This window comes from Dasypus novemcinctus, chromosome 17 (assembly GCF_030445035.2).
Source record: "Dasypus novemcinctus isolate mDasNov1 chromosome 17, mDasNov1.1.hap2, whole genome shotgun sequence".
Taxonomy (NCBI): domain Eukaryota; kingdom Metazoa; phylum Chordata; class Mammalia; order Cingulata; family Dasypodidae; genus Dasypus; species Dasypus novemcinctus.
The window spans coordinates 3508647-3519581 of NC_080689.1; the positions used below are offsets into that span (position 1 = coordinate 3508647).

A 10935-nucleotide genomic window follows, 5' to 3' on the forward strand; every position below is an offset into this window, starting at 1 on the left:
CCTGGATTATCCAGGTGGGCCCAGTGCTGGCAAGGGCAGAAGATGTGGGGAGTGGGGTGGGGCCGAGGGCACGGGCAGCCTGGAGGCGGAAAGGGGCAAGGGAACCCTCCCCTGGCGTCTCCCAAAGAAACAGCCCTGCGGCCACACTGCTCTTAGCTCAGGGAGACCTGGCGCGGAGCTCCAACCTACAGAGCGGCCGGTTAGTAGCAGGTTTGTTGTTTCAACCCACTGGGTCTGTGGATGTTTGTTATGCAGTAGTAGGAAGCTAATTTTAACAGACCAATAACTGCCTTCCAAGTCAGCGGCTCTCAGGTTTTGCTGCCTGTTAGGATCACCTGGGATCTTTTACCCAGACAGTTAAAACAGAACCTGGGGGGCCTAGACGCCAGGACTTTAGAGCCCCCCAGCGAACCCAGTGCGCGGCCTGGGCCTGGAACCTCTGCTCCGGCTGACGGCTGTGCGCGGAGGGCTCCTCTTGCCGCGTGGTAACTGGAGGCCTGGGACAGGGAGGTGAGCTGGGCCCCGGGCTGGGAGCGCACCTGGGCTCCTTCAGAACCCTCGGCTGTCGAGCAGCTTAGCGACTGGAGGCCATCTCCCCTCACCAAGGAAGACTGGAGAGCGCACTCTGATATATCTATTTATTAAACAGTCTCAAGCTTACAGAAAAGATGCACGTACAGAAGAATCGCCCACCACCCCACCAGGACCATTTGAGTAATTTGCTGGCCTGATGCCCCACACTTGAGTGTATTTTCCTTACATTCTCATATATATCCATGGTAAGACCTTGAGAATCAGGTAATTAAGATTTGTACATTCCCACCATCCACTCCTCAGGCCCCATTCAAGTTTTGCTGTGTCCTAACAATGTCCCTAGAGAGGATCCCCTTCAGAATCATGACCTTGTCACTTGTGTCTCTTGGGTCCTCATGAAGAGGTTAGTTATGCATCTTGGGTAAGGGCACCACAGATGTTACGTGGTGCCCTTTTCAGGAGGTGCATGATGCTGATTTATCCCATTCATGACAATCACTCTGATTACTTTGCAAAGCCCAGATCTGCCAGGCTTCTCCACTGTGAAGTGGCTCTTTAATTATTCATAGGCATTTTATAGGGCAGTAATACCGTTTCCCATCAAACTTTCAATTTCTGAATTTCTATCGTTTGGACTCATGCTTTCCTATTTTATTCAGTGAATTGTAATCCATTACAATCGTTATTTGTTCCAAACTTGGCCAGGGAGACTTCCTTCAAGCTATCCCCTGTGGTCTTTCCTGAGCCTTTCGTTTTCTGACACAAAATGCCCCAGGCTGTTAATGAACTCATGAGGTAGGTGCTCCTGTCACTTTAGAGATGGGGCACCAGGGAACAGTGGCATGCTGAGGGTTACGCTGCTGGTTGAATTACGGTGGCAGGACTGGGACCCAGACCATTTGGCATCAGAGCCTGAGCTCATTTTTCCTCCTAACATTTTATCTTGAAATAGTTTCAGACTTAAAAGATGCAAAATTAGGTCAGAGTTCCTCCTTCCCCTCCCCCAGTTTCTCCTAATAGCATCTTACATCACCGTGCACGCCCATGGAAGCCCAGCAGGCCTCTCATCTGCAGGAGTCTTTGGATTGTGCCAGCTTTCCCACCAAGATCCTTTTCTGACCCAGGATCTCATGCTCAGCCTCCAGTCTGACAGTTCTTCGGTCTGTCTGCCATGACGACGCTTCTGAGCATGAGAACTGGCCTGTTCATTTGTAGACTGCTCAACTCAGGTCCTTCTGCTGTTTGCTTGTGGTTAGAGTGAGGTTATGCAAAGGTAGCTCAGTGTTACCAAGTTCCTTGATGCAGCCATGACTTGTGACTGGAGATAAACCCCCATTGCTTGGTTAAGATGTTATCTGCGAGGTCTCCCCACTGTAAAGTTACTGTTGCCCCTCGCAGGGAGGCGGCTTGAATCAAGCCAGCATCCCTATTCTTGCATCCGCCGGTGGTTTTTTCCTCCAGCAGTTACCATGGTGTTTGCCTAATTCAATATTCATTTTCCGTTATTAATTGGGATTTTACTCTTAAAGTTAACTGCCCCTTCTTTGCCAGGTATGTTTATTCAGCTATTGACAGCAATTTGTAATTGTATTTTATTCTGTGGTTATAATCCATTACTGATTTGACCATTGGGCACTTTAAGGTGGTTCCTGTGTCTTTTGGACAAGTCCCCATGTTTTTTTTTGAGTACTTCCTTTCTTTATGGCACTATAAAATATTATGGGCTCAGCTTGTATTTTCCATGCCCAGCTCTGGAATTTTCCCAAGGACCTCTGGTTCCTTTTATTGGAGAATGGTTGGTATTTAGAAACTAAGCTCTGGGTGATGGGTGTGCTTGCTTTATTGGTGTTGCAATCTCTAGGCAGAGCTGGAAAATACGTATTCTAAGCCCTGCATTCATACACAAGTGTGTATTAACTGCATCTGTGTACATATTAAAAGCCATAAATTCACGCTGATACAATTCCAGTCAACACAAGGTTCCACCTAGCCTGACCCCTTCCCTCACCTGTAACTCTTCTCCAGTAGTAAGAAACCTGGCAGAGCCCAAGCTCTTAACCACGTTATCCTGCTGGAAGAGGGAGCAGGGGGGAGGGTGCCTTTTCTTAAAGGGTGGGATTTTGACAGGCGTAAGGGAAGGCCATTTCTTGCAGAGAGCACAGCACGATTAGAGGCCTGTGGGCATAAGGACACTCGGGCTAAAAACGGGAGGGCAGATCCCAGCAGGTGAGCCCAGGACAGAATGTATAGTTCACGAAGGTGATTTTTCCAGCATTACACCAAGTGGTTTCTATCTCATGGGCCGTTAAGAACTCTGACGTTCTGGAGCAGGAAGTGGCAGAACCAAGGCTATCTGAGCTGGGTTTTAGATCTGGAGCTAGTGACCGGGCAGGGAGGAAATGGAACCATGGCCAGACAGGTGGTGGCGGTGGTCGTGGGGATGGTGAAGGCACTGCAGAACCGCCAGCAGGAAGAACCTGGGCCCTGGCAGAAGGTGGAGTCCAAAGCCCTGGAAAGTTCCACACCTGGGTGCCTGGGAGAAGGGGATACCTGGAGGCACAGTGGTCTGGGGAGCATCCAATAGAAGGGGCCTTGGGGGCAAATCCTCTCGCCCTCGAGGGCATGTGCGGTCTTCACCTGTGCCTCAGTGACCTGTGCAGACCAGCCTGCAGCTCTCCCTCCTCTGATCTGCCACCGCTCACCCCGAGGCCCACCAGCCCTCCTGCCTTCAGCCCACAGCTCACCCGCCGTCCATCCGTGGTGGCAGCCATCACCAGGACAAAGCTAAGACACCCTCCCGAGGCCCTCCACCCCACCTTTTCCGTCCCTGTCCCCATTAACGCAGCTCACCCTGCCCTGCTGACTCAGTGTCACCCAGGTGGGTGCTTCTCTCCAGTCCCACTGGTCCCAGGTGTTCCCTTGTGCTCTAACCACCGCCTGGAACACCTTCCTCCCCTCTGGCTGACCCCTCGTGAAGTCTCACCTGAAGTGGCCTGTCTGCCTCCCATGACCTGAGTTTGCTGGGGAAGGCACCCTGTGGACCCGCCCTCCAGCCCCTGCCCAAGCTCATTCCTCACAGCTCCCTCTGCCTCAACTCCTCCAGCACCCAGCTCGTCTCTACCACCTTCTCGGTTTTCTCCTTCCCCTTTCCCTTCTCCACCCCATGCCCTGACTTGCCTGAACCGAGCTCACGTCACCGGCTGCCGGCGTGTCAGCCGTCTCTGAGCTGGGCACACAGGTGCTCTGACAGCATGGCTAATGGCACGGGGGCATCAGGCACCAGACCCCAGGGCTACAGAGTGAAGGCACAGGCAGGGGACGGGCCTCTGTGTCCCTGGTGAGGGGCCCAGGGAGTTCCGCTGCCAGGTTCCAAGCCCAGTCTCCTGGGGCCTCCTGTGCCCCGTTGCCCCACCAACCACTGAAACCCGCGTGTCTTGAGCCAGTCGGTGCCACGCTGCCTCCTCTCCAGTCCCTTCGGTCCCCAGGGAGGGACGAGCAAACAGCAGCACAAAGAACCACAAGAAAGCCCCACTGGGCTCCGTCCATGATTATTACTTTGATGACTTACAAAAGAGGTTTTTCTCAGGCAATGGTGTTCAGTTACACACGTCTTGAGGGACAGCCTTGTCGTGGAGGGGGATCCTCTCCCCTTCAGGTCCCGATTCCTGATGAAGGGGCTTCCCCTAAGCGATGGAGACCCTAATCCTTTCCCGCCCGGGATCCTGGGGTCGAGGCAAGGGAGCAGCGGGCAGTGAAGGTCCCGAGGGCGAGAGCACCACTACCGCCTGAGCCCCGCACCCTCTGCTCGCCTGGACGCGGCCCTCTGCAAGAACAGCCACCTGGGAAGACGGAGGCCAGTGCGCCGCAGGACCAGAGGCCTTCAGCGCGGCCCTCAAGGCCACCTGCTGGACCAGGGCAGGTGGCACAAGCAGTGAGCACCCCCCACATACACATTCCTCAAGGGCAGCTCCACATGCACCCAGGTGCCTGACCCTGGCAGAGGAATGGGAGTGTTGGGTGCACGGTCCTGGTGCTTGCAGCAGCCCCCAGGAGGGTCCCAGCGAGGAGCCACAGCCTCACCGGCCCTGCCGAGGAGGGTACCCAGCAAGCGCCACCAAGCCTGGGCTCTTCCCAGCTCCAGCTCCAGCTCCAGCATCCCATCCATGCAGCAAATGTCAGCAGGAGTGTGCGCGTGGAAAAGGGGGGCAGCAGGGGAGCAGCGCTGCCCCGCCAGGGTTCAGGGCATGCAGGGACCCTAAGTCTCGCTGGAGGCTCCAGGCTGGATGGGGTTAAGGGCTCCAGCTCCCCTTCCCTCCCCCTCTCCCAAGAGGCCGTGCCCTCCTGGGCATTAGAAGGTTTTGCGATGAATGGCCCGGGCGCCATCCTCTTCGTATTCCTTTTTGGATACCCACATCTTCTTAAACGTGTCCAGCGAGGCCAGGATGGAGCCGCTGGGGAGTGCGGGGTGCAGGGAGGGAGGGGCGTTATTCTTGGGGTCTTGGCCACATTCCCCTTTCCAGGAGGGAAATCCTCCCACCTCTCCCCGTCCCAGGCCAACCCAGGGACCAGTGTCCAGGGCCATCGTCTCCTCCCAGAACCGGCCCCGAGCCCACCTCACCCGATCCACGTGGAATACAGCCGCTCCTGAGGGGCTGAGATCTAGAGGGAGCAAGCGCCAGCATCACTGCCCGTCCGCCCTGTCAGCCTGGGGGCGTCACCAGGACGGAGAGGGGGCAGGGTCGCAGGGGGCAGGGTCGCAGGCGGCACTGCCCTTTCCCTCCAGGGCGCCTGGGGACTCCCTGTAAACTCACCTTGATTTTGACGTCCTTTGGGGCAAGCTTCTTCACTTCACTTAGTAACCGGTCACCGAAGCCTGTGAAAACAAAGCTAGCGAGCGGGGGCCACAGCCAAGCTTCCCTGCCACGAGCGGGGGCCACAGCCGAGCTTCCCTGCCACGAGCGGGGGCCACAGCCGCCTTCCTGCCACGAGCGGGGGCCACAGCCGCCTTCCTGCCACGAGGGGGGCCACAGCCGAGCTTCCTGCCATGCATACTCCTGTGGCCACCCGGGTTGAGCCTGGGCTGCCCCACTGGTCAGCAGCTCTCTCAGGGTTAAGGGTGGGATACGCCCTCGCCAGGGAAGAAAAGATGCAGTGCCAGGGCTGAGCGGGCCAGCTTCCTCCACAGGGCGGCTTGAGACAAAACCGTGCCGCGTTCCTGTTCAGCGCCGCCCAGCCCCCCGCCCTCTTCCTCACTAAACACACTCCAGGAGTCCCAATGGCCACCAAATCAAAAGACAAACCAGGAGAAGACACCTGCCGTCTTCTGCCCAAGAGGATGGGTGTCCTGTGGGGAACCCGCCAGCCCGGCAGAGCCCGGTCACACGCTGGTGACGGCGCGGGGAGCTCGGCGTCGTAACTGGCCAGCCTCTCGGGAGGGGACGCTGGGCAGTGCCTGCGAACGGCAGGCGCTCTCTCCACCCTCCCGCTCCTGGGAGGGGACCTTTAGGTATACCCCAGTCACATGGAAGGACGCGTGTGGGAACTGACCCCCAGAGCGGCCAGAAACAACCGGAAGTAGGGCAGAGGCCACAGCAGGGCACTGGTAAGCGCCACAGCCACTGCGGGCAGTCCACAGTCACACAGCAGAACGAGGACGGACGCTGAAAGTGCCAGGGGAAGATCTCCAGGGTTCACTGTGCAGCAGAAAGCCCAGTGTGCAGAGCTATGAAGTGCGTGGCGGTTTGTGTGAAAAAGGAAGTGAGGAAAGTGCGTCCAAGTGCGTCCTGGCTCACACACCACCGGCCCACCAGGCTCACTGCTCGGGGCAGAATTCCTTAAGGAGACCTCGCCCTTACAGAGTTTTAGACCTTTAGACCTTGCGTGAGCATCACCTGTTCACAGGGTAAATACAATTTCATTTAAAGCACACGCCTATTTTAAAAAGACGTTCCCTGGGTACTAGGGTCGACGGAGACAGGCCCTGCTCAGGCCCCAGCTGCCCCGGGGCCTCCAAAGTCCCCCCCAACCCCAGTACCTTTGAAGAGCGTGGAACCGCCCGAGAGCACGATGTTGGCAAACAGCGTCCGGCGCAGGTCCATGTCGGACTTCTGGATGGCGAAGGCCAGCACCTCGTGGAGCCCCTCGCTCTCGTCCCCCACCAAGTCAGGCTGGAACAGCAGCTCGGGGGCCCGGAATCGCGCCGGCCCCACCTGGGCACACCAGGTTGCGGCAGACAGGCTCCCCGGAGGACCGGCCCCCTGCCCCTGGGGCCCACCTGCCCTCGCGTCCCGACACCGCCCGCCGCGGGCCCTGGTGTGCGGCCTGGCAACTCACGTCGAGCGTGCTGCCGTCTGGCAAGGTGTACTGCACCTTCTCCGTCTCCAGAGCCTCGTCCTTCTGCGGGTTGATGGACAGGTAGCAGGCCCGCTGCGGGGGCAGGGACACACCTCAGGAGGCTGCGCCTCGGACACTGACACCGGCCCCGGCCCCCACCAGGCCCCTCCATGCCCGCCTGCGGTCACCTCCTTGATGGTCCGGACAACCTCAAACTCCGCCGAGGTGTGGAAGTCGGCGCCTTCCTTGCGCAGCAGCAGCCGGAGATAGCGCGAGACGTCGCGCCCGGCCACGTCCACCCGCATGATGGAGTGCGGCATGGCGAAGCCCTCGTAGATGGGGACGGCGTGGGTGACCCCGTCCCCCGAGTCTAGGACCACGCCCGTCGTGCGGCCTGTTGCGTACCTGTGGCCGGGTCGCAGCCTCTTACTTCAGCCGCTGACGCAGGGGGCCCTTCTCCACCCTGCCGGAGCCCCGGGCCCGGCAGGAGGGCAGCCGCAGGGAGCGGGGGCTCGGGGACCCCGGAGCGGGCCACCCAGCCGGCGTACTCACAGGCTGAGCACGGCCTGCATGGAGACGAACAGCGCCGGCACGTTGAAGGTCTCGAAGAACACCTCCGCCGCCTTCTCCCGGTTCCTGCTCGGGTTGAGTGGCGCCTCCGTGAGCAGAACAGGGTGCTACAGGAGACCCGGAGGGCGGGCACACACAGACAGCACGTAAGGCCTTCTAAAGGGTCTTCCCAGAGAGCCCCAGGCCGGCCGGGAGCAGCTGCAGCCTGCTCTCCTGGCCTGGACCACCCCTGGCCCTGCTGGCAGCTGCTCTGCCAGAGACGCAGCTTTTTCTGGGAGGCCCTGCCCGGCAGCGCCTGGCCGAGGGTGTCCGCATACACACCACAAAAGGGCAGCAGGCCCTAGCAGAACGCGGAGAGGAAGGTAAACGCTCCGGCCAGGAAGGCAGCGGAGCGTGGAGCACGCGGCCCAGGGCTGAGAGGCAGGCGGGCGCGGCGCCACGCACCTCCTCGGAGAAGGTCTGCAGCTGGTCCTTGGAGTAGACGTACTGCCAGATGCGCTCCATGTCGTTCCAGTCACGCACCACGCCGTGCTCCATGGGGTAGCGGAGGGTCAGCAGCCCCCGGTGCTCCTGGGCAGGCGGTGGAGAGGCCAGATGTGGCGCCAGATGCCCATGGAACGACGGTGTCCCGCCACCCTGGAAGCTGGCCCCTTCCCTGCCCTGAGCAGAACCGCCCTCGCCGAGGCGTCCCCGTGCCCTAGGCGGGTCCTGAACTCGACAGGGTCACCGGAGACCCAGCTCTTCCCGGCCGTCAGCGCTGGGAGCCAGGGGGAGAGGGGGCCTGCTCCCTCCAGCCAGCCTCTCCCACTCCCCACAGCCCTTTCTACACCCCAGCCCCTCCTCCTCTCCTGGCCATGCTTCTGGGGATTTCTCTGCACTCCAGCCACGTTTTCTCAGGTACGACGCTGACCATTGGCCAGTGCCACTGTGCGTACAAGGACCCCGCCCCCGGCAGGAGGCGGCTCCACCAACATTACCTCCGCTCTGGGTCCAATGAAGAGGTCCCCCTCCAGGGCGCCAGCCATGACGCGCATGTGCTTAGGGCGTCCGACACTGCGAGGACAGACAGGGTCGGCGAGGCGGGCAGGGGCACCCGAGCACACGTCCAAGCCAAAGCCCAACTCCAGTGGTCAAGAAGGCCACTGTCCCTCCGAGCAAAGGCCAGAAGTGGGCCTATCAGAAGGGGTGTCCTTTCATGACCCGCCCCAGCCCTCCAGAGCGCAGGGTGCACGAGCTCTGCGGCCCCACAGCCCCGTGCACGTGGCCCAGACCTGGCAACCCCGACAACACAGCCCGAGGGAGGCCGACCACCCCCGGGAAGCCACGCCAGGCTCCTCGTGCACCCCCAGCCCGTCGGCCCCGGCCCTCCCCATCGCCTGGACTTTCAGTTCTTGGAAACTTAAGATCTGACGAGCCCCCATTCCAAGATTTGACCCAAGCTTGCCACACACCAACAGGAAGCTGTCTTTACAACCAAACAGTTTAGAAAAGAAAGCTGAACCCGGCTGGGTGTTCCCCGCTGGCTCAGTCCCAGCGCAGGCCAGCTACTCTGGGGGCCTCAGGACTTGAGAACAGGTGCTCAGGGTACCTCTGTCACCCGGGGCCAAGGCAGGGCTGGGAAAGGCCCTTTGCTAATGTCTGCCCCAAGGAAGGCATCTGCAGAGAAGAAGGGGCAGCGCTGAGCATCTCACTCCCCACTGTTTTTCAAGTTTGTCTTTCCCTTGAAGTTCTCGCTTTTATTCTTGCTGCGATTACCACACCCAGTCCCCAAGGAATAAAGCTGCTGCTCCTCCCTGGCTCAGGAAGGGACTGGAATGGGCCTCTAGAGGAGGCCTCCCAGTGCACTGGTCTGCTAGTCCTTGTCCATCTTGGGCTCCAAGTTCACAGGTCATCAGGTGTTTCCCCTTACAGGCGGCACAAGAGATGGCCTCAGAGAAGGCTGTACCCCAGTGCCTACAGTCTCCTGGGAAACGGACAAAGGGTTAGGGCTGCTGCTGCCAACACTTACTAGTTTGGGAAGCAGTATTTGGGAATCTGGTCTCCAGCAAATCCAGCCTTGATCACCCCTGAACCCTGCAAGGAAAAACAATGTCTAGCTTCGGACACCCACCTCCAGACAAAGGCAGAGAGAGCTGGCTGTCCCGCCAAGCAGGCAGGGGAAGGAAGCTGGGTGCAGAGGCCACGCACAGGCTATGCCCAGGAGCCAGCTAGAAGCAACCTCTAGTGCTTTTCAAAAGCCCCCCCCTCCCAGCAGACACGGCCACACACAGGGCACCCTGGAGAAGCGCTCTGGGGACACGGGGACGACTGGCATCCCTGCCCAGGCCACTTTCCCAAGCTGGCCCTGGAACCTCCCATCCAGTTAAGGAAATAGCCTCTCAATCCCTCTTTCACGCCCATTTCCATCACAGCGTCCCTTCCTACAGCACAGAAATAAACACCCAAGTCACAGAGGAGGGCCAGCCCGGCGCCCTCTGAACTCAGGCTCCTTGCTTAGCCTGAGTGGGCTTTTCCCCACCAGGTCCTCCTGCTGGGAGGTGGGCCGAGCACACGACCCCAGCCCAGCTCCAGCTTCCTAATGAACGTGCAGCATTCCCACGGGGTCATGTGCGAAGGGGACAGATCCCAGAAAGACCAGAGTAAGCCCTCGGGCAGGTAAAGCCGAGCGGGGCTCCACAGGCCCCAGCCCTTTATCTTCCCACGCGGCACCCCGACGGCCGGAAACCTTGCCGGGGCGCCTCCAAACACGCCAGCTGCGCGCACTGAGTGCACACGGCAGGGCGAGGCCACACGGGCGCCGCGCTTTCCCGAGGCTGGGGGTCCTGCGCCTCCCCCCAGCGGGCCGCGGGGCTTCCGCGGCGGCCGAGAGGCCCCAGGGGCCCGCGCACGTGGGCGGGCGCCCGCCACCCGCAATTCCCCGTCCACGAGGGCGCGCGGCGGGGCCCGGGCCCCCGGGAGGCCCTGCCGGGTGGAGGCCCTGGAAGGTCCTCCGAGAGCGGGGCCGGGGCAGGGCCCCGGGCAGGGCCAGGGCCGCGGGGTCGCCCTCCCCCGCCGAGGGGCTCCCGGGCCCCCCCGCCAGGCTCCTGGGCCCCTGGCGTAGCCCCGGGGACGGCGGGTGCGCAGGACCCCCCGCGGCCGGCCTCACGTTGTCGACCACCACGGGCTGGTTGGCGATGATGTCGTAGGACTCCATGGCCGCCGGCCCGGCCCGGCCCCGCAGGCGGCCGCAGCAGGCACCGGCGGCGCGCGGACCCCACGGCGGCGGCTGCGGACGCCGCGCGGCCCCGCCCCCGGCGCCCCGCGGCCCCGCCCCGCGCAGCAACGAGGCCTCCCTGCGGGCGGGCCCCGCGGCCAATCAGCGCTCCCGCAGGCCCGACGGACAGCGCGCGCGGCCCGCTCGGAAGGGGCGGGGCCCCCGGGGCACCAGACGCACCTCCGAGGTAGGTTGCGCCGCGTCGGCGGTGACGTCATGGGTCAGCTCTTAAAGGGGCCGCGCAT

At 61.1% G+C, this 10935-nt stretch overlaps 1 protein-coding gene across 2 annotated transcripts; it reads right to left on the reverse strand.

Moving 5' to 3' along the window:
* Nucleotides 1-624: 624 nt before the first annotated feature.
* ACTR1B (actin related protein 1B) lies at nucleotides 625-10721 on the reverse strand. Of its 2 annotated transcripts, none has more exons than XM_004452815.5 (11): nucleotides 10583-10712; nucleotides 9446-9510; nucleotides 8415-8490; nucleotides 7882-8007; nucleotides 7420-7544; nucleotides 7056-7272; nucleotides 6868-6960; nucleotides 6569-6743; nucleotides 5346-5407; nucleotides 5153-5193; nucleotides 625-4985 (listed from the first exon to the last, which is right to left on the reverse strand). In XM_004452815.5, exons 1-11 carry the CDS (start codon nucleotides 10628-10630, stop codon nucleotides 4883-4885), a joined length of 1131 nt encoding a protein of 376 aa, XP_004452872.2. In that variant the 5' UTR covers nucleotides 10631-10712; the 3' UTR covers nucleotides 625-4882. The 2 variants fall into 2 exon arrangements, with proteins under 2 accessions (XP_004452872.2, XP_023442967.2); XM_023587199.3 differs by having other exon boundaries at nucleotides 4850-4985; nucleotides 5148-5193; nucleotides 10583-10721.
* Between the last annotated feature and the right edge of the window lie 214 nt (nucleotides 10722-10935).

Excerpts from the sequence above, each read along its gene's own strand:
- ACTR1B (XM_004452815.5), bottom strand. The coding sequence starts at position 10,630 with ATGGAGTCCTACGACATCATCGCCAACCAGCCCGTGGTGGTCGACAAC. Across the intron at positions 9,511-10,582 it reads AGCCCGTGGTGGTCGACAAC|GGTTCAGGGGTGATCAAGGC; the intron begins GTGAGGCCGGCC and ends TTTTCCTTGCAG. Across the intron at positions 6,744-6,867 it reads CAGACGGCAGCACGCTCGAC|GTGGGGCCGGCGCGATTCCG; the intron begins GTGAGTTGCCAG and ends TGGTGTGCCCAG.